This window comes from Eleutherodactylus coqui, chromosome 8 (genome assembly GCF_035609145.1).
Source record: "Eleutherodactylus coqui strain aEleCoq1 chromosome 8, aEleCoq1.hap1, whole genome shotgun sequence".
Taxonomy (NCBI): Eukaryota; Metazoa; Chordata; class Amphibia; order Anura; family Eleutherodactylidae; genus Eleutherodactylus; species Eleutherodactylus coqui.
This window is the reverse complement of record NC_089844.1, coordinates 177,519,881-177,541,563: the sequence shown is the minus strand read 5'-3', so window position 1 is coordinate 177,541,563 and position 21,683 is coordinate 177,519,881. Positions and strand designations below refer to the sequence as shown.

Here is a 21,683-nt window from a genome sequence, read left to right as displayed (position 1 = left end):
GCAGCCAAGAAAAGGAACAATATTTCTGCTCTATGCGGATATCCTGTCAGCTTCTTTAACCACCAGTGTTGTGAGAGTGGAAATGGTAGGACTGTGATAGGGTTGTGTACGACCGACTTCACATTGTGCTGCTTGAGACAAACATAACAAGGAAGCAAAATAACCCCAGGACCCAGCAAGAACTGCGGAGGCCGCAGGAATAACCCTGCTGCTATGGATGGAAGTCTGCGCGGACACTGAAGAGTTAATGGAAAGTTTTGAAACTGAAAGTAACTTTTGTCTGTCAGCACGTGATTTCTTATTAGTGATTGTCTGAGATCTGCTCGGTGACAAGAAGTGGCACTAGGTGAGAGGTTTTTCTACTTCATCCTGCAGATTTGCTGTTGTTTCCCCCCAGTGTGTGTTATACTATGCGCAGTGCGGCCACCACTGCGCCCATCATCCTCTCCGTGTCCGTGTGCCATATATGCCCTTCTATTTGCCTTAGCTGACGACAATGGTTTTGCTTTGTTATTGCTGATTTCATGTTGGCCATTACTTTGAGTTTGGTGAAAAAAAATTGCGGCAAAATTGCGTCTTCATTCCCGTGATTTTTGAGCGGCAGCGCTGTTTCTTTTTACTAAAACATCGCTGTCGCTCACGATTTTCTTGCACATTTTTTATTGTGCAACTTTGCCGCAATTTTCTAAGGGTAAACACACTTCACATCGCACGAAAATCGCATGTCCGCGCTTTGCGATGTGATAAAAAGGAGGCTCCACGGGAAAACATGGGCATAAAAAAAAACGCACATCGCAGAAAGATGACACCATTTTTTTTATCTCACAACGTGGCATGAGTGAAAACATTGCAAATGCGAAGGAAACACCTGAAAATCATTGGTTTCATAATTCTGCATTTTTAGTCACTCTCGCATTGTGCAAAATCACATGATTTTCCCGCCAGTGTGAAGGCGCCCTAAGGTGACCAGATTTTCCCAAGGCCAAAGCGGCACAGAGGAGTGGTCAGGGGGCGGGGCTTATCACAACGTATGATTTTACCCCCTGTTGTTATAAAATGTAGGTTTCCCGCTGTCAGCGCTCCCTGGCTTCTAGTTCCTAGCGGCCTGTAGTGCCCTCACCTGACCAGCGGTGTCGCACCTGACCAGGCCACTGCCAACCGGAAGTCGGGGAGCACTGCCGGCAGGAAACCGTAGGAGGTAAGAGACAGCACTGCATGATATGAAATAAGCTGTGATATGCGGCTGATTTCCAGTCACAATTCGCACCAGTGGTATGATTTTGACTCTTTTTTTGGGTGCAGAAATGCTGCGGAATTTGCAGCGGAAATTTCAGCTTTGGACATTCTGCAGCATTTCCGCCACATATAAGCATACCATAAGTCAGCTTGATATATGCTGCCACGTGCAGAGTGGCCCCAGTAGTAATAGTGACCCCTACAGTGGCCCCAGTAGTAATACTACTAATAGTCTCCCCTATATTGACCCCCAGTAGTAAGTGACCCATACAGTAGTACCAGTAGTAAGAGAACCCCTCTCCCCTGAGACTGATATACTTACCTTCTCCAGGCATCCATAAAATCACAATTCCTATCTGTGGGGAATAGATGTTAACAAAGCAACGTGAGAGTTGTACAACAGCAGTGAATCAGGTTGGAACCCTCAATTTCATGCAAGTTATGGCGCCCATTCAAAATCATTCTCTCCATAGTCTAACCATCTGGACCCTCCTTAATTTCCACAAGAATTAGGAGGGTACCACCAACTTCGTCATTGAGCTCAAGGCGACGTTTCCTATAAGACACTATAATAAACGTTTCAGCAGCAGTTGGCATAGAATCAGGCTCTGGGTTTCTTCAAGTATTGGCTGAGGCTCAAGTGGTACTGCAGCAACAGTGGCAGGTAGATGTTTTGGAGAAGGTGGTATGGGCTGTATATATGCCCTAGACCCTGGCTAAGGGGCAGAGGTGTTCAGGCATAAAGTTCGGGTGCAGCGATTGGGTGCTCATATGGGCACACTACACCCATAGCCCAGGGACCTCTTTCCTCCTCTATTCAGGTATATGATCTTACCCACCTGGAGGTTGTGAAGGTACTCTAGGAGGTCAACCCTTTTTATAGATTAACTAACACTAAATACCCAGTGTCAGTCTGCCTAATAAAGCCAAAGCACCACTCTACTGAAAATTAGGTCACTGTCCCCTGTACCTTTTGGACTTTGATGTCCTCTGCGATAGCCATTTGCTGCGAACTTCTGCTGCTTCAACCTCTGTCGCTTCGTGAAGGGGATCTGCAGCAGTTGGAGTGGATCCGTCCAGGGTCAGGTCTCAGTGCAGGTTCAGGCCTAGGCGACAGTACAACTTCTGTCGTAGGCCTCGGTCTCGACTGGTGCCCCAGTCATCTAGAGGTAGTCTAGCAGGTCACAAACCACAGGGTACCACTATCCATGAAGCCAACGAAGGCCTTGGTGATCGGACCGCGGTAACAGAAGATGACTAGGCCGCGGCAGCGGTGGGCGCAGCTTCAGGTCCTGGCTCCCCTGGTGGTTGGGCTGAGGCGGTGGTGAACACAGCACTAAGTCCATATAGGAGGTACTCCTGGAGCTCTAGTTCATCGCAGAAGAACCATTCTGTGGCGGGTAGCCTGCTGGCCTTTTGCCCTCATGCACTACAGTGTTGGGAAGTGTAGCAGGTCTTTTCTTCTCACAGTCTTCTACTCTACCGTGCGCTTCCTGTGTGTTCGTGGCACCAAGCAGCATCCACCCCGGATGAGGCTTCCCTTCCTACACGGAGCTAACTTTGCAAGGGAACAGCATCTCCCCTTTTTTAACTGTAGTGATAGTGCAGTAAAAATCGTTGCATGCACCAGCGCCATCTTGGGGATCTATGGCGCACTAAAAATTAGAAAAAAAGAGTCTCGGCTTTTAAAAAAAACAAAGCAGAAAACAGTTTTTTTTTATCATCTCAACATGTCATCAACAACAATGCTGGTCATCTTAATTAACCCCTTAATGCCACAGGACGTAAACTTACATTCTTTGGATAGCGCTGGATCAGATCGCACTGTTCCAGATAGCCAGACTCCCGCTGCAACAGCAGGAATAGATAAGAACAGCTATCCCGCTGTTAACCCTCTACATGCCGGGATCTACGCAGATAGTGGGTTCACAGATAGAGCGCTATCCCTCTGTTACATCATCGGCCCTCTGTGATGTAATCATGGAGGGCCTATGGGTTGTGAGTACAGGGTTTGGTGGCTAGAGATACAGCTTTTCCTAAAACAATCCTGCACTGCTTCTCCGGTGTCTCACGGGGCCCTGGGAAATGATAAGCTTTTTATCTGGCGCCTTTTCCTCTTTCCTGAGACTCGGGGATGAGGCTGTAGGTAGCTGTCACGGACCCAGCTGTCTGCACGTCTGGCTGCACCCATCCTTCACCAGGCGCTGTAGGTAGCTGTCACTGAACCAGCTGTCTGCACTTCTGGCTGCACCCATCCTTCACACAGGCGCTGTAGGTAGCTGTCACTGACCCAGCTGTCTGCACTTCTGGCTGCACCCATCCTTCACACAGGCGCTGTAGGTAGCTGTCACTGAACCGGCTGTCTGCACTTCTGGCTGCACCCATCCTTCACACAGGCGCTGTAGGTAGCTGTCACTGAACCGGCTGTCTGCACTTCTGGCTGCACCCATCCTTCACCAGGTGCTGTAGGTAGCTGTCACTGAACCGGCTGTCTGCACTTCTGGCTGCTCATCCTTCACACAGGCGCTGTAGGTAGCTGTCACTGAACCGGCTGTCTGCACTTCTGGCTGCACCCATCCTTCACACAGGCGCTGTAGGTAGCTGTCACTGAACCGGCTGTCTGCACTTCTGACTGCACCCATCCTTCACACATGCGCTGAAGGTAGCTGTCACTGAACCGGCTGTCTGCACTTCTGGCTGCACCCATCCTTCACACAGGCGCTGTAGGTAGCTGTCACTGAACCGGCTGTCTGCACTTCTGGCTGCACCCATCCTTCACACGGGCGTATTTTACATCAGTATGTTGTAAGCCAAAACCAGGAGCGGATTCAAAATACGGAAGAGATGCCAATCTTTCTATTATACTTTCTCCCTCTACATGCCACTCCTGGTTTTGGCTCACAAAATACTGACGTGTGAACAAGCCTCAGTGACGGAGCTTTTTTTTTTCCCCCCTTTTTTTTTTTCCTTCTCCCTTTTAAAAAATCCTAACTCCTTTATTTATCCATCGCCGTCGCTGTATGAGGGCTTGTTTTTTGCGGGACGAGTTGTATTTTTCAATGGTGCTATTTTATGTACCATATAATGTACTGAAAGACATTTTAAAAATTCGAAGTGGAGAGAAATAGAAAAAAAACCAAAAACGACATTCCTCCATCTTTCGGTGCGTCTTTTTTCTACGGCACACAAACTGCAACAAAAATGACATCATACTTTATTCTATAGGTCAGTACGATTACTACGATACCAAACTTATATATATATTTTTTGCTGTAGTACTTGTATTTTTTTTGAAGATATTTAATTTTTTTAAATTATTTTCTGTCTCCATTTTCTGCGCACAATAACTGTTACATTTTTCCGTCGACATAGTCGTGTGAGGGCTCATTTTGTGCGTTACGTCCTGTCGTTTCTGTTTTGAATATATATCACCTTGTGATCGCTTTTCATGACATTTTTTCTTGGAGACAGGGTGACCAAAAAAGTGCATTTCTGCCGTTATTTACTTATTTATTTTCGGACAATGTTCACCGTATGGAGTAAATAATGTGTTGATAGATCGGACTTTTATGGACGCAGAGATACCAAATATGTATTTTTGCTTTATTATTTAGATTCTTTTATTGTAAATATGGCAAAAGTTGTTTTTTTTTTTTTAATGTATTACTTTTTTTTAATAATTAGTAAAATGTTATTGTTTTTATTTTTACATTTTCTTTTAGTCCCCAGGGAGGACCACAACTAGCAATGCTTTGATCACTTCTGCAGTATGATGTAATGCTACTGAGATCTGACAGGCAGTCTATCAAGCCACCCCGTGGGGATGGTTTGATAGGCACACTACCAAGACTGCCCTGGGGGCTTTCAGAAGGTTCCCGGCTGCCATGACACCTGGACGGCTTTGCTGATTGCAGGGGGCCGTACAGGACAATTCTGTCGCCTCATCAACCAGGGGAATTGGCATACTTGCAGTATAGGGGACCGTGGTTGAAGGACCTGCGAGGGGCGTAGCTGGCTCTACTGAAGCTGGGAATTGGGTCGGGTTAAGAGCTTTGGGGGTGGGTTTTTCTATGATGCGATTGGTGGGCGGGGCTTTGGAGCGGAGCTTGGATGAGGCAATCACTTGGGCGGGAACCTACGTCCCATAGTGACAGAAAAACGTGTGCATAAGCGTAAATGAATGTATTTGAAATGAATGGGGTTTGTAAGGATGATTTATCAGCTATTGAATATTTGCGCAGCCACAAAAGTCTGGAAGGTAGAATGTATTCCTTGTCAACGGGAAGACTCAAATAAAAGATTCCAGTAAACTTAGTGGTTATGTGTGGAGATGTCCCGGCCACAGAAGCAAGCAGTCCGTTTTGAAAGATAGTTTGATTGAAGGAGCCAAAATTGCGCCCGCCAAATTCATCTATTTAGTGTTCTATTGGGCGACTGAAACGCCTCAGCAAACAACAATGCAGCATTTGGATATTGCGGCGCATACTGCAGTGGACTATTATCAATACTTCAGAGATGTATGCTCCTGGAAGTTATTAGCAGAGCCTCTTCAGCTTGGCGGTCCAGGAAAAGAAGTGCAAATTGACGAGTCTCTTCTAGTGAAAGCAAAGTGTCATCGCGGCCACAACTTGCAACATCAGGACCGATGCATTGTTGGAGCCGATGATGTTCAGAATCGAAAAGGTTTCATCACTTTTGTCACGAGAAGAGATGCAGCGACTTTGCTGCCAATAATTCAGCGAGTCATCGCTCCAGAATCCATTATCATGTCTGACGAATGGGCAGCGGATCGAAACGTCACACAACTGCCACATAATGACTCTCATCAAACTGTCAATCACAGCAGACATTGTATCGATCCGCTCACGGGCGCTCATACCAACAGTAAAAATTGTTGGAAACGAGCAAAATCAGTTTTCAAGCGCATGAACGGTGCACAAAGACATGATTCCCAGTTACCTGGATGGATTCATGTGGCGTGAAAGATATGCTGCAACATGTGATTTAGCGTATTTTAATACATTGACTCAGATTTCTGAATTCCAACCATGTTAGCTGCTGTCCTCGTATATTATCTGTTAGCTGCTGCCGTCGTATATTATCTGTTAGCTGCTGCCGTCCTATATTATCTGTTAGCTGCTGCCGTCCTATATTATCTGTTAGCTGCTGCCGTCGTATATTATCCGTTAGCTGCGGTCGTCGGATATTATCTGTTAGCTAAATACATGGCTACTACTAATCTACGAAACCCATTAAGCCCACCTCATCCCTTTCATTTCAAACACATGTATTTTGCCTTAGCTGCACATGGCACAGCCTCAGCTCATTCATCTTGCGGGTGCCCGCCCCACCAATCACATCATACAAAAGCCCCACCCCTAAAGCTCCTAACCCAACCCAATTCCCAGCTTCACTAGAGCCAGCCCCCCCCCCCCTTCCCCCCCAGGTCCTTCAACCAGGGTCTCCTTTACTGCAAATATGCCGGGAAATATACCGTAATGCCTCCCGACGCACAATAACTGATTCGGGAGACCCAATCTCCAACAACTGCCTCCCGCCGCAAGCAAACTGACTCAGAGACCCAGTATTGCAACTTGTTTCCAGTCGCCTACCTCCGGACTCAGAGACCTACTAGCCATTCCAAGGCTAGCCACTCTCACCATCTCTGAAGGGGTTCCGGCCTGTCAGAGACAAGAGGCGACAGACCCACCATGATCAATAATTAATAAATGGGCAAGGTGGCTATCCAGCCCCTGGCTTACCTCCACTCTCCAACTCCAAGGACATTCCCCCTAATGCTGCCATGACAATGCACATCATCCCTTTTTAAATACTTTAACCAAAACAACCCCATCATCTTCCAGTAGGGCGGGTGGGTGGGATTTCCATGCTGTCTTGCTGTACTCCCCTGCCCCCCCCTCCTCTTTGTTAACCCTTTTACTCTCTGTTAACCCTGTCATGGGCTGTCTACTCCTACAGCCTTGCCGGCCTCGGTTCTGCCGCTACTAACGCATCACATTGTTAACATTGTACTAGTATTAACACAGTCTATTGAAAACACAGCAAATGAGTTCTGGTTAAAGTGTCTCTATTATGTCAGCTTTCTGTATTATCTCAGTCCACAACTGCAAGCAGTATACGTTAGCTAGCAAGTCCTTCAGCGTAATACCTACTTATGCAACAGGCCTGTTACTCTACTAGTTCCATCCCTAGCAGTGTAAACACCTAACACTAGAATGAAGGTCATCCTCACTTACGGCTTAGATGGACAGAAGTTGCCACAGCTACCAGCCCAAAATTGTCCAAAGTTGGGAGTGCACCTCTACCATGCTATCCTCCTTCGTTTCTGGTCACCATCCATTTATCCCCCACGAACTTGGGGTACTACTGCAACTAATCTGCTTCTCTTTGCAGAAGGTTGCCTTTGGTTTCTGCATACAATGTCCAAGATGCTACCCAAGCAGTGCTCTCCCAGGTAGCATCTTCCTGCGCCTCTCTCCTAAGCTCTCCCGCAGCATTTCCAGCTCACTTACATCAATCCTACACTTTCCTAATGTGCAGCAAGAAACTGTCTCTTTTATCTGTGAGCTTTAGGCAGTCAATACAAATCCTCCGAGTATGCTCAGTCACCATGTTCGGAAATTTGGAATAATTTTTGCGCATCTCATAATCTATCACCATAGTGACTTTTTAACCCTTTAGGGTAGCCCCTTACACATGTACTGGGGAGTGACCCCCCCGAGAGAACTTTCTGAGACCCTATAGTAAAGTGCTTGCCTATCACCAACAATAGGATACAATACAAGGACTGAAACTTGAGGAATAGCGGAACGTCACATTTTGGGTGGAGTTATGTTCATAGAATGTATGAAAATTGTCTAAAGGCTGCAGAACGATTACGGTTCCCCAGTGTTTCCTGCCCGCCACCATCTTTTTAGAAAAATTTGATTAATAGGATGCAGGTATTATCAGGATTTGTGACTGTTCTCTAACCTCCCCCATTTACATATATCAGTGTATGTCAAATTTCACTAGCCATGGCTACTAGACAGCAATGGAGATACAATGAGAACAGGGGTGTTAGTAATTGGGTGGCAGGTATATATATATATTATATAGACCAGCAACTAGGGGAATCCAGCCCCACTAAAAAGTGAGGCGTAGCTACAGATCACAGTGGATGATGGACGAGGGAGAGGCAGCGGCAAGCAGAATGTTAGTCCCTGGAAGACCCAACTCTGCAAGAGCCCTGATGATCACTGATGACTCCAGAGTGATAACCCCCATGAAACCCCCATACTGCCATGTTTGAGGTCTTTCTATTGTCATTGTTGTAGTTCTTGTCAGTCCATATGATGTAGATACTTGGAATAATCTCTCATCTTCTGCAGACCGGACACAAAAGATGGTGACGGTTGGAATCATCTCCAGATGCAGTATAGAGAACTACCGATGGCTGCTACATTTCCTTTACACTTTCCTTCCCGAGGTCAACGTCCGAACCGTGACCATCACCAATCATTCTGCTATGTCCATCAGTGGGATCTCATTTGCTATTTTATATCATTCAAAGACAAGAGGCCGACTGAATGTCATCGATGTAACGGACTCCTTATACGACTCGGAACTGAAGGAATTATCATATACTCTGGGTGAGATCAATAGGGCATATTTACAGGGACCATGTATTCCTGTCTAACTAAACTATCCTCCAACATCCCTGTGACAAGTGTATTAAGGGGAACAAATTGCAACTTTTGTACATCTGAAAACTGGCGTACAAAAGATAATGAATATGTCCGAACGTGCCTGTGCCACATGGTCTGAGAGGTTGGATCCTGAATCCTTATGTTCAAGCCTTCAGTTATCTTAAAGGGGTTGACCAGTTGTAAACCAAACCACTGATGGCCTATCTCTTGTGTAAATAGTTAGAAAAATTAGTAAAAAATAAATTCAGAATAAAATTAAAAATAAATAAATAAAATAAAATTATATATATATAAAGAGAAAATGCCACCGCCAACCAAAACCATCGTCATATGAACCCTGCAATCCGAGACTATACAAATGATATATCAAAACATCCAAAACAAAATAGAGAACCCGTTCCTGTACTTTATTTTAGCATAAATATACTAAATTATAAAAATAAACTATCAATTAAAAAAACAACTTTTTTAAAAAAAATTTCCCCTAATAAAATTTAAAAAAACTGAAAGAAAAAGTCAGTGAAAAAAGATACTAAAAAAGCTCTATATAATGTCATGGGGAAAAAACTCAGCAAAAAATAATTTTGGCAGCTGAAGAAAATAAATAGGGCAGTAAAACCACCACATGGGTAAAATCCCTAAAAAGTGTCTCATCCTTTAGGACAAAAGCACCCTGGTCCTTAAGGGTTAAAGTGGTTATCCTATGAAAAACATCACCTATCCACAGGATAGCTGATGAATATATGGTTGATGAGGGCTCCCACCAATTACTAGAATGGGGGTCCATAGCCCCCTGTTCTTCCTCGCTACATTTGTCACAATGTCCTCTGTTTCTTTCTATACAATGTAAGGATGAGAACAATCATCTCAGCTAGAAGTCAAGTGCTTGTTTCAGTCTTGGCTCTGCTTATTCATGTGCAGGAGCGGAGAATGTGATTGTGGTGATGGATGATCTGGATGATAACAGCGAGCAGGTGAAGAGCAAACTTCTGGAGAACCAGCACAGTATCGGGATTCTGGCTCGTGAGCTGTTCCTCTTCAGTATACAGGAGAAGCAAGATGGAGACATCAACCCAACCAATGTAGCCAACAAATCCAAGATCAAGGCAATGATTACAGGTAAGGCTCTGCCACGTGTTGCTACCTGTCCTGGAGACTCTTCGATACATTGTTCTTTCCGTTGATGGGAGGCATCACAAGTGACGCCTTTCCATCATTCTGGTGCACAATCTGGACTCCATCTGCAGAAGCCACAAGTGGGAGTCCAAGCATAAGCTTGTGATATATATGACTCTGTCCAAAACCAGTAATTGGGTTAGTTCACCAGTAACATAGTAACATAGTACATAAGGCTGAATGAAGACAATGTCCATCTAGTCCAGCCTGTTATCCTCCTGTGTTGTTGATCCAGAGGAAGGCAAAAAACCCCAAGAGCAGAAGCCAATTAGCCCTTCTGGGGGAAAAATTCCTTCCCGACTCCCTAATGGCAATCAGACTAATCCCTGGATCAACCTCAAATAGTTCCTACCTGTCTGTATACCCGGATCAACAACCCAATGTTGGAATGGATGGATTCTAAACAGGGTGGACCATGATGCCAGGTATGAAGGATGTAGAGGGAGGCCTTATATGGTGTATTCCTGCCTGTCAAAGAAAGTCTCCAATCATAAAGGGCAAACTGCCCATCATATTTCTGGGAGACGGACAACACTTGTCTTCTCCATCCAGATATATCTATCACTAGTTATATCTCATCCAGATATATCTATCACTAGTTATATCTCATCCAGATATATCTATCACTAGTTATATCTCATCCAGATGTATCCAACACTAGTTTTATATCATTCAGGTATGTCTAGCAATAGTTTTACATGATCCAGACATATCTATCCCTAGTTATATATTATCCTCGTATATCCAGCAGAAGCCATATTTTGTACAGATGTAGCCAGCACTAGTTATAAGTCATCCACATATATCCAGCACTAGTCATATATTATTCACATAAATTCTGGGAAATGCAGTAAATATAGTATTTTTTTTACTTTAGTAAAGCATTTGACAAAGTATCTCATAGCATACTTACTGAAAAAAATGACCAAATATGGGATTGAGAAGGCAACTGTTAGGTGGATTCAGAACTGGCTGAGTGATCGTACTCAAAGAGTGGTCATAAATGGCTGCACATCCAAGTGGAAGAATGTATCAAGTGGGCTACCACAAGGCTCTGTCCTGGGACCAGTGTTGGTCAACATTTTAAAAAAGACATAGACAAACTGGAGAAAGTTCAGAGAAGAGTTACCAAGATGGTGATTGATCTGCAAATCATGTTCTATGAGGAACGGTTAAAGGTTCTGGGAATGTTTAGCTAGTAGAAGAGAAGGCTGAGAGGAGACGTAATAGCTGTCTACAAATATCTGAAGGGCTGTCACACTGCAGAGGCACCTATTCTCATCTGCCCAAGGAAAGACTAGAAGCAATGGGATGAAACTGAAAGGCAGGAGACACAGATTAGATATTAGACAGTGAGGGTGATCAATGAGTGGAACAGGTTGCCACGGGAGGCGGGGAGTTCTCCTTCAATGGAAGTGTTCAAACAAAGGCTGGACAGACATCTGTCTGGGATGACTTAGTGAATCCTGCACTGAGCAGGGGGTTGGACCAGATGACCCTGGAGGTCCCTTCTAACCATTCTATGAGTCTAGTTATATAGCATCCAGATATATCTAGCACTAGCTATATATCATAAAGATACATCTAGCAGTAGTTATAATTCATCTAGATATGTCCAGCACTAGTTATATATCATCCAGATGCATCCAGCAGTAGTTATATGTCATTCAGATACATCTATCACTAGTTATATATCATCTGGATACATCCAGCACTAGTTATATATCATCTGGATACACCCAGCACTAGTTATATATCATCTGGATACACCCAGCACTAGTTATATATCATCCGGATACATCCAGCACCAGTTATATATCATCCGGATACATCCAGCAGTAGTTATATATCATCTGGATACATCCAGCACTAGTTATATATCATCCGGATACGTCCAGCAGTAGTTATATGTCATTCAGGTACATCTATCATTAGTTATATATCATCCGGATACATCCAGCACTAGTTATATATTATCCAGATACATCCAGCACTAGTTATACGTCATCCGGATACGTCCAGCACTAGTTATACGTCATCCGGATACGTCCAGCACTAGTTATACGTCATCCGGATACGTCCATCACTAGTTATACGTCATCCGGATACGTCCAGCACTAGTTATACGTCATCCGGATACGTCCAGCACTAGTTATACGTCATCCGGATACGTCCAGCACTAGTTATACGTCATCCGGATACGTCCAGCACTAGTTATACGTCATCCGGATACGTCCAGCACTAGTTATACGTCATCCGGATACGTCCAGCACTAGTTATACGTCACCCGGATACGTCCAGCACTAGTTATACGTCATCCGGATACGTCCAGCACTAGTTATACCTCATCCGGATACGTCCAGCACTAGTTATACGTCATCCGGATACGTCCAGCACTAGTTATACCTCATCCGGATACGTCCAGCACTAGTTATACCTCATCCGGATACGTCCAGCACTAGTTATACGTCATCCGGATACGTCCAGCACTAGTTATACCTCATCCGGATACGTCCAGCACTAGTTATACCTCATCCGGATACGTCCAGCACTAGTTATATGTCATCCGGATAAGTGCAGCGCTAGTTATACGTCATCCGCATACGTCCAGCACTAGTTATATGTCATCCGGATACGTCCAGCGCTAGTTATACGTCATCCGGATACGTCCAGCACTAGTTATACGTCATCCGGATACGTCCAGCACTAGTTATACGTCATCTGGATACATCCAGCACTAGTTATGCACATACTTTATTTCTATGGGTTTATTCATATATTGTTGATTTATTCTTTCTAGTTTCATCTCTTTTTTCCTATCTTCACAGGACGAGCTGCGGACTCTCACATCTCTCATATCTACTCAGATTACACTGAAAGTAGCTGTAAGGTAAATGAATGCAAAAGGTGTATCATCATGAAAGTGACTCTCACTGGGACCTGGCACATGAGGTGTCATGTGGATGAGCGTCTACGCCTTTATGTTCACCAATAGGCATTATGGAGTATGGGCACTAATCCTCCGAAGCAGAGGACCATGGGGCAGTGAACTTGGAATCAAGTGGCATCGAGCTCACCATAGGGGGAAGCCAGATAAAGCGGTGGGCGGAGGAGAATGCACACCTGAGTCGTGGTAATTAGGCACAACATAATGGACATCTTCAGGCTATGTGAAGCGGCCAAAACGTCCAAATGAAAGTGAACTTCCGATACTTGTGGAGTTTGGCAGCTCTTCAACACACCAGGTTTCCTCCTTAGGGTACCTTCACGCTGGCTTTTTTCTCACACCTTTTTTTTACACGAACGTCAATAGGACCTTCTAATGTTAAAAATGCACAAAAATCACAATACATTTTTATTAAAGATGAGCAAACCTACTCGGCCACACCCCTTTTTCGCCCGAGCACCGCGATTTTCGAGTACTTCCGTACTCGGGTGAAAAGATTCGGGGGGGGTGAGTGGGGGGTTGCAGCGGGGAGTGGGGGGGGGAGGGAGAGAGAGAGGGCTCCCCGCTGCTACCCCCCGCGCCGCCACGCCGCCCCCCGGCGCCCCCCCCCCCAATCTTTTTTACCCGAGTACGGAAGTACTCGAAAATCGCGGTGCTCGATCGAGTAATTACTCGAAACGAGTATACTCGCTCATCTCTAATTTTTATCATTAGAAAGTCCTATTGACGTTCGGGTTAAAAAAAGGTAGCAAAATCGCGTGAAAAAAACGCACGAGAAAAACGCCAGTGTGAAGACTCCCTTAGGGATATGTTCACAAGTAGCTGATAGAGCCTTTCACAGGATGATGGGAGTGGCCTTATAGGAGCCTGGCCAAGAGGGTGTGGCTAATCTAGAAGGTGTGGCTAACCCATAGCAAGAAAGAAAATGAGAGAGGCAGAGGCACAAGAGAGAAAGAAAGAGGTTGTGGTCAAGTTGTGTTGCCAACAATGTTTTAATATGCTCAGTACACCAAAACATTATTGGCTGCCCATCGTGTGCTATGGAAGGTTCTACCATGTGAAACTACAACTCCCAGTGTGACCTTGACAAAGGAAAGGACATGCTGAGAGGTGTAGTATATCAAACTGGAATGCAATACTGATGTAATCAGAGAAAGAATACACAATGACACTGAGGTGCCCACAGGTAATGTCCTCTGGACTTCCTTTTCATCTCCATATGCTCCAGACCTTCATGACTTCTCCAGCTTGTTCTTGCCTCTGCAGAGTTGGTGGCCCAGATGTCTTTGGCTCCTCAGAAAATAATGACAGCATACACTGTGTCACCTGAAAATAGTGCTGCTCATCGCGCCCCAGAAATAACTTATTCTACACTGATCTCCTAGAAATACAATATGTTGTCCACCCAGAAATAGATTATTCTACACACTGTCCACAATGGGGCCTCCACCTTAATGCAGCATCCCTCAAGTGGCCCCGACAGTATTAAGATGTCCCCATATAGCCTCTACAGTAAAAAGGTGTCATCCATGTGGTCCCTATAGTAATGAAGTATCTGCCATGTAGTTCCCACAGTAAGAAGACGTCCACATTGTGACCCCCACAGTAATAAACCATCCCCCACCATAGCCTCACAGTAGGAAGTGTCCCCAACATGTCCCCTTAGTAATTAAACACCTCTCATTAAGACGCCAATAAATTAAAGTAAAAAAATACTATAAAAATACTATATTCACCTCTCTGCTCTCCATCTTTGCCACTCCTAAAGGGGCCCTAAATCCGGGGGTGTCTGGAAAATCTGGATGACTTGACAGCTCCGAGCCGATCTGCTGCGGGTTTTGGTATAGATCCTCAGCAGATTTCACCCTTTAAATTGAAGGAGTTAGATCTGCATGACAATCCACAACAAAATCTATGCATAAGCTCGTCTACAGAAGCCCTAACACAGTACATATGGAGGCAGCATGAGGCCATATAGTGGCCAGTGAACTCCAGGAGATGATGTCCTTCACCCGGAATGAGTACAGGTATGCACACAAATAATGGTGGCGTACATAGAACATAGGGAGCCCTGTGACAAAGAACAAAAGTCGCCCGCATTGTGCTGCCAGGCAGATGGGTTACCCCTTGTCTGCTAGCACTGCTTATGAGCAAGAAGTCCTGCACAGGGTCACCTACCAACAAAGAGAACGTGACCAACGAGGATTGTACTGCTTGTCTCCAAGAGCCGCATAGCAGCTGCATGATCTGCATGGCAAGGTTCATTAAAAACTGTGATCTGTCTGGCGTTCTCCTTTAAATATATGAATCAAGCATTTTCCTCTAAGCTATAGGAGATGTAAAAATTGTCCATGTCTAGTAACCTTAATTGGAATCCATCTGTGGTGGGTGCATCTAGTGTAGACCACACTAAGAGTGAAGGCATCTATGTAGGACCCATCTATGGTGAATACATCTAGGGGAGACCTGACTATGCCAGATTCCCCTATGTAGGACCCATCTATGGTGAATACATCTAGTGGAGACCGGACTATGCTAGATTCCTCTATGTAGGACCCATCTATGGTGACTACAGCTAGTGGAGACTGGACTATGCTAGATTTCCCTATGTAGGACCCATCTATGGTGAATACATCTAGTGGAGACCGGACTATGCTAGATTACCCTATGTAGGACCCATCTATGGTGAATACATCTAGGGGAGACCAGACTATGCTTGATTCCCCCATGTAGGAGCTATCTATAGTGAATACATCTAGGGGAGACTGGACTATGCTAGATTCCCCTATGTAGGACCCATCTATGGTGAATACATCTAGGGGAGACCGGACTATGTTAGATTCCCCTATGTAGGACTTATCTTTGGTAAATCTTTCTAGGGGACATTTATGCTGACTGCATCTATAGCAGATATAACTCAGAGGGGGGCTAAATTTATGATGAATGTGTGCACATGGGACCTATCTATGGTGTATGCATCTCTGTAGGGCCAATCTATGGTAACTGCATCTGCATAGGGTCCATTTATGGTGGATGCATGTAAATACCATGTTTCCCTGAAAATAAGACCCCATCTTATATTAGTTATAACCAATCACAGCCATCACTTCCTGGAGGTTGCATTTATGAATCCAGTAACCAGACAGTGATCTGTTAGTGACCGAGGACTGCAAGAAACGCATCGGAGCTCCGGAGATCAGTGTGCGGGACCTGGACTGAGCCTGCTAGGAAATGTATTCTTTTTTTATGTTTCTTTTTGTAATGCAGCTAGGGCTTAATTTTGGGTTATGGCTTATATTTCAAGCCTTCCTGAAAATCAGGGTAGGGCTTATTTTCAAGGAAACAGGGTAGCACCTATCTACAGAATAATCAATGCATCTATGTAAAACCTGTTTATGGTGGATGCAGTTACATAAAAGTATCTATGGTGCATGCATATACTATATGTGTAAGGCCTATCTATGGTGGATGTATCTACATAGGGCACATTTATGGTGGATGCATATAAATAGGACCCATCTATGGTGGATGCATCTATATAGGGCCAATTTATGGTGGATGCATATAAATAGGGACCATCTACGGTAGACACATCTACACAGGGTTCATCTATGGTGGATATATATATATATATCTTCGCAAGTCTCATCTATAGTGGATACATCTATGTAGGGCTTATCTATAGTGAATATATCTTAGTCCTTCTCATCTATGGTGGATACATCTACACAGGGCTTATCTATGGTGGATACATCTACACAGGGCTTATCTATGGTGGATACATCTATGCAGGGCTTATCTATAGTGGATACATATACACAGAGTTTATCTATGGTGGATATATCTACACAGGGCCTATCTATGGTGAATACATCTATGCAGGTCTCATCTATAATGGATACATCTATGCAGGGCTTATCTATGGTGGATACATCTATGCAGGGTACATCTATGGTGGATACATCTACGCAGGTCTCATCTATGGTGGATACATCTACGCAGGTCACATCTATGGTGGATACATCTACGCAGGTCTCATCTATGGTGGATACATCTACGCAGGTCTCATCTATGGTGGATACATCTACGCAGGTCTCATCTATGGTGGATACATCTACGCAGAGTTCATCTATGGGGCATATATCTACGCAGGGCTTATCTATGGGGCATATATCTACGCAGGGCTTATCTTTGATGAATCCATCTAGAGAGGCATCAATTTTGGGTGCATCTAGGGTGTCTTAATCTACTAGTATAATGAATGTATGTATATAGGACCCATGTATAGTGGATGCATGTATGTAGGACCCATCCATAGAGGAACCGTCCATGGTGGATGAATTTGTAATAGGTTAATGATCAGTTTATTATCACACTAGTTCAGACTGAATCTGCTAAAACTGCTTACGACTGATTAACATAACTGTGGCTTTCTTGTCCTTACAGATGTACCCCAACAGGTTAGTGGTCTCCAGCTTCATCATACCCGTCATGCTGTGTCTGTTCCTATTCGCATTGTATTGGTATAACTGCAGGGTCCTGCAGTGCTGACATCACGGATTATTCCCCATCCTGAGGCTTTGCATTGTATTTCCAGCATCTGTATCACTATTGAACTTTGTCTCCAAGTTGACCCTGAAAGACATTTTTGTCCGTCTGTAATTTTCCTGTTGCTGCTTTGTACGAGCTGCAGTGTGGGAATGGGGTGAGAAATGACTGGATGTGAAAGGGTTACACGCTGTGACCCTGTGCATATAATAAATGCTACTGCAATCCTCTATGGTGGTCTGTGTATGACGGGGGCCTGCAGGGTCACTATAGGGCGTATTATACTGTACATAGCACATAATGGTCTGGGTATGACGGGACCAGCGGGGTCACTATAGGGCGTATTATACTATACATAGCACATAATGGTCTGTGTATGACAGGGCCTGTGGGGTCACTATAGGGCGTATTATCCTATACATAGCACATAATGGTCTGTGTATGACGGGGGCCTGCAGGGTCACTATAGGGCGTATTATCCTATACATAGCACATAATGGTCTGGGTATGACGGGACCAGCGGGGTCACTATGGGGCATATTATACTGTACATAGCACATAATGGTCTGTGTATGACAGGGCCTGTGGGGTCACTATAGGACATATTATACTATACATAGCACATAATGGTCTGGGTATGACGGGGGCCTGCAGGGTCACTATAGGGCGTATTATACTGTACATAGCACATAATGGTCTGTGTATGACAGGGCCTGTGGGGTCACTATAGGGCATATTATCCTATACATAGCACATAATGGTCTGTGTATGACAGGGCCTGCGGGGTCACTATAGGATGTATTATACTATACATAGCACATAATGGTCTATGTATGACGGGGGCCTGCAGGGTCACTATAGGGCATATTATCCTATACATAGCACATAATGGTCTATGTATGACGAGGGGCCTGCAGGGTCACTATAGGGCATATTATCCTATACATAGCACATAATGGTCTATGTATGACGAGGGGCCTGCAGGGTCACTATAGGGCATATTATCCTATACATAGCACATAATGGTCTATGTATGACGGGGGCCTGGGGGTTACTATAAGGCGTATTATCTTGCATATATAAAGCCAAAGTAGCCGGATGGCAATGTGAAGGCTTGTGAGTATACCTGCTTATGGGACCAAGACTGCAGCGCAAGAAAGCAAGGTGGGACAGTTTATTTTTTGTTTCATATATCTTGCATATAGCACATAATGGTCTGTGTATGACGGGGGCCTGAGGGTTACTATAGGGCGTATTATCTTGCATATAGCACATAATGGTCTATGTATGACGGGGGGCCTGCGGGGTCACTATAGGGCATATTATACTATACATAGCACATAATGGTCTGGGTATGGCGGGGCCTGTGGGGTCACTATAGAGCATATTATAATATACATAGCACATAATGGTCTATTTATGACGAGGGGCTGCGGAGTCACTATAGGGCATATTATCTTGCACATAGCACATAATGGTCTGGGTATGACGGGGGCCTGCGGGGTCACTATAGGGTGTATTATACTATACATAGCACATAATGGTCTATGTATGACGGGGGCCTGCGGGGTCACTATAGGGTGTATTATACTATACATAACACATAATAGTCTGTGTATGACGGGGGCCTGCGGGGTCACTATAGGGCATATTGTCCTGCACATAGCACATAATGGTCTGTGTATGACGGGAGGCCTGTGGGGTCACTATAGGGCATATTATGCTATACATAGCACATAATGCACTATGTATGACGGGACCAGCGGGGTCACTATGGGGCATATTTTACTATACATAACACATAATTATCTATGTATGACAGGGACCTGCGGGGTCACTATAGGGCGTATTATCGTATACATAGCACATAATGGTCTATGTATGACGGGAGCCTGCGGGGTCACTATAGGGCATATTATCCTATACATAGCACATAATGGTCTATGCATGACGGGGGGCCTGCGGGGTCACTATAGGGCATATTATACTATACATAACACATAATGGTCTATGCATGACGGGGGGCCTGCGGGGTCACTATAGGGCATATTATACTATACATAGCACATAATGGTCTGTGTATGACGGGGCCTGTGGGGTCACTATAGGGCATATTATCCTATACATAGCACATAATGGTCTATGTATGACGGGAGCCTGCGGGGTCACTATAGGGCATATTATCCTATACATAGCACATAATGGTCTGTGTATGACGGGGTCTGTGGGGTCACTATAGGGCATATTATCCTATAAATAGCACATAATGGTCTGGGTATGACGGGACCAGCGGGGTCACTATGGGGCATATTTTACTATACATAACACATAATGGTCTGTGTATGACAGGGACCTGCGGGGTCACTATAGGTCATATTATACTATACATAGCACATAATGGTCTGGGTATGACGGGGCCAGCGGGGTCACTATGGGGCATATTATACTATACATAACACATAATGGTCTGTGTATGACAGGGACCTGCGGGGTCACTATAGGACATATTATACTATACATAGCACATAATGGTCTGGGTATGACGGGACCAGCGGGGTCACTATGGGGCATATTATACTATACATAACACATAATGGTCTGTGTATGACAGGGACCTGCGGGGTCACTATAGGGCATATTATACTATACATAGCACATAATGGTCTGTGTATGACGGGGGGCCTGCGGGGTCACTATAGGGCATATTATACTATACATAGCACATAATGGTCTGGGTATGACGGGGCCAGCGGGGTCACTATAGGGCATATTATACTATACATAGCACATAATGGTCTGTGTATGACGGGGGGCCTGCAGGGTCACTATAGGGCGTATTATGCTATACATAGCACATAATGGTCTATGTATGACAGGGACCTGCGGGGTCACTATAGGGCATATTATACTATACATAGCACATAATGGTCTGGGTATGACGGGGCCAGCGGGGTCACTATAGGGCGTATTATACTATACATAACACATAATGGTCTGTGTATGACGGGGGGCCTGCAGGGTCACTATAGGGCGTATTATGCTATACATAGCACATAATGGTCTATGTATGACAGGGACCTGCGGGGTCACTATAGGGCATATTATACTATACATAGCACATAATGGTCTGGGTATGACGGGGCCAGCGGGGTCACTATAGGGCGTATTATACTATACATAACACATAATGGTCTGTGTATGACGGGGGGCCTGTGGGGTCACTATAGGGCGTATTTTTCTATACATAGCACATAATGGTCTGTGTATGACGGGGCCAGCGGGGGATTAAGTTGGCGCTATACAAATAAAGATTATTATTATTATCCTGCACGTAGCACACAATGAGCTGCATTTCCTGACAAGTTTCACTTTTGGCTCTGAGTCGGAGGCGGCACTACTCTGCTCCTTCCTGCCTTCGGCTCGTTGTACTACAGTCCACCCTCCTGATCTGGGCTTGGAGATGCAGAATAGCTCGGCTCGTGTGATGTGAGTGAATGGCCACAGATCAGGTAAGTGGGCAGGTACAGGGACCACCAGAGCCGGGGGCACTGTAGTCGCCAAGAGACCGCAGCCATTCTTCCCTCTTAAGCTTTGCGCCCTGGAAGTGATAGAGTTAAAGAAGAGGATGAAAGCTTAGACTGGTATATCTGTAACTGGGCTTGTTGACCTCATTACTGCGTCCTTTAGGGCGGCCGCAAAATCTGCGCGCTGAAGTGCAACAAACATAACCTATTGATTTCAATGGGTTCCTTTACACTTGTTTTTTTTCCGCACACATTTAGAGCACGAGGAAAAAACATGACATGCACTGAATTGCGCAATTTCACAAGGTTAAACAAAAACACCTGGGTGTACCAAGTCAGCTGACCCGCCTACGGGGCTCAGCAGCCTAATTAGTCCCCGGTGTTATCAATTAACACTTCAAAATTGCGCAGTTCTGTGCGCACAAAAGATAGAGCATGTCACATATTTTTTCACGCGGCGAATTTCACTCTCAACACCGCACATTTGTAAAGTGCATTTTTGGTGCATGTGTAAATGCACACGAAGACTCTTCTCTGCGGCAG

The 21,683-nt window shown here is 44.9% G+C and overlaps 1 protein-coding gene across 1 annotated transcript; it reads left to right on the top strand.

The window, feature by feature from the left end:
* The first annotated feature begins 49 nt into the window (after positions 1 to 49).
* LOC136577245 (uncharacterized) lies at positions 50 to 17,846 on the top strand. Its single transcript, XM_066577061.1, has 5 exons — positions 50 to 346; positions 8,628 to 8,888; positions 9,867 to 10,064; positions 12,950 to 13,011; positions 17,515 to 17,846. The coding sequence occupies exons 2-5, from the start codon at positions 8,642 to 8,644 to the stop codon at positions 17,617 to 17,619; spliced, it is 612 nt and encodes a 203-aa protein (XP_066433158.1). The 5' UTR covers positions 50 to 346; positions 8,628 to 8,641; the 3' UTR covers positions 17,620 to 17,846.
* Positions 17,847 to 21,683: the final 3,837 nt, after the last annotated feature.

Bases quoted from the DNA above. Each gene is read 5' to 3' on its own strand.
- LOC136577245 (XM_066577061.1), top strand. From the start codon at position 8,642: ATGGTGACGGTTGGAATCATCTCCAGATGCAGTATAGAGAACTACCGA. The intron at 8,889-9,866 runs GTGAGATCAATA...ATTCATGTGCAG, and splicing joins GGAATTATCATATACTCTGG to GAGCGGAGAATGTGATTGTG. The intron at 10,065-12,949 runs GTAAGGCTCTGC...CTATCTTCACAG, and splicing joins GATCAAGGCAATGATTACAG to GACGAGCTGCGGACTCTCAC.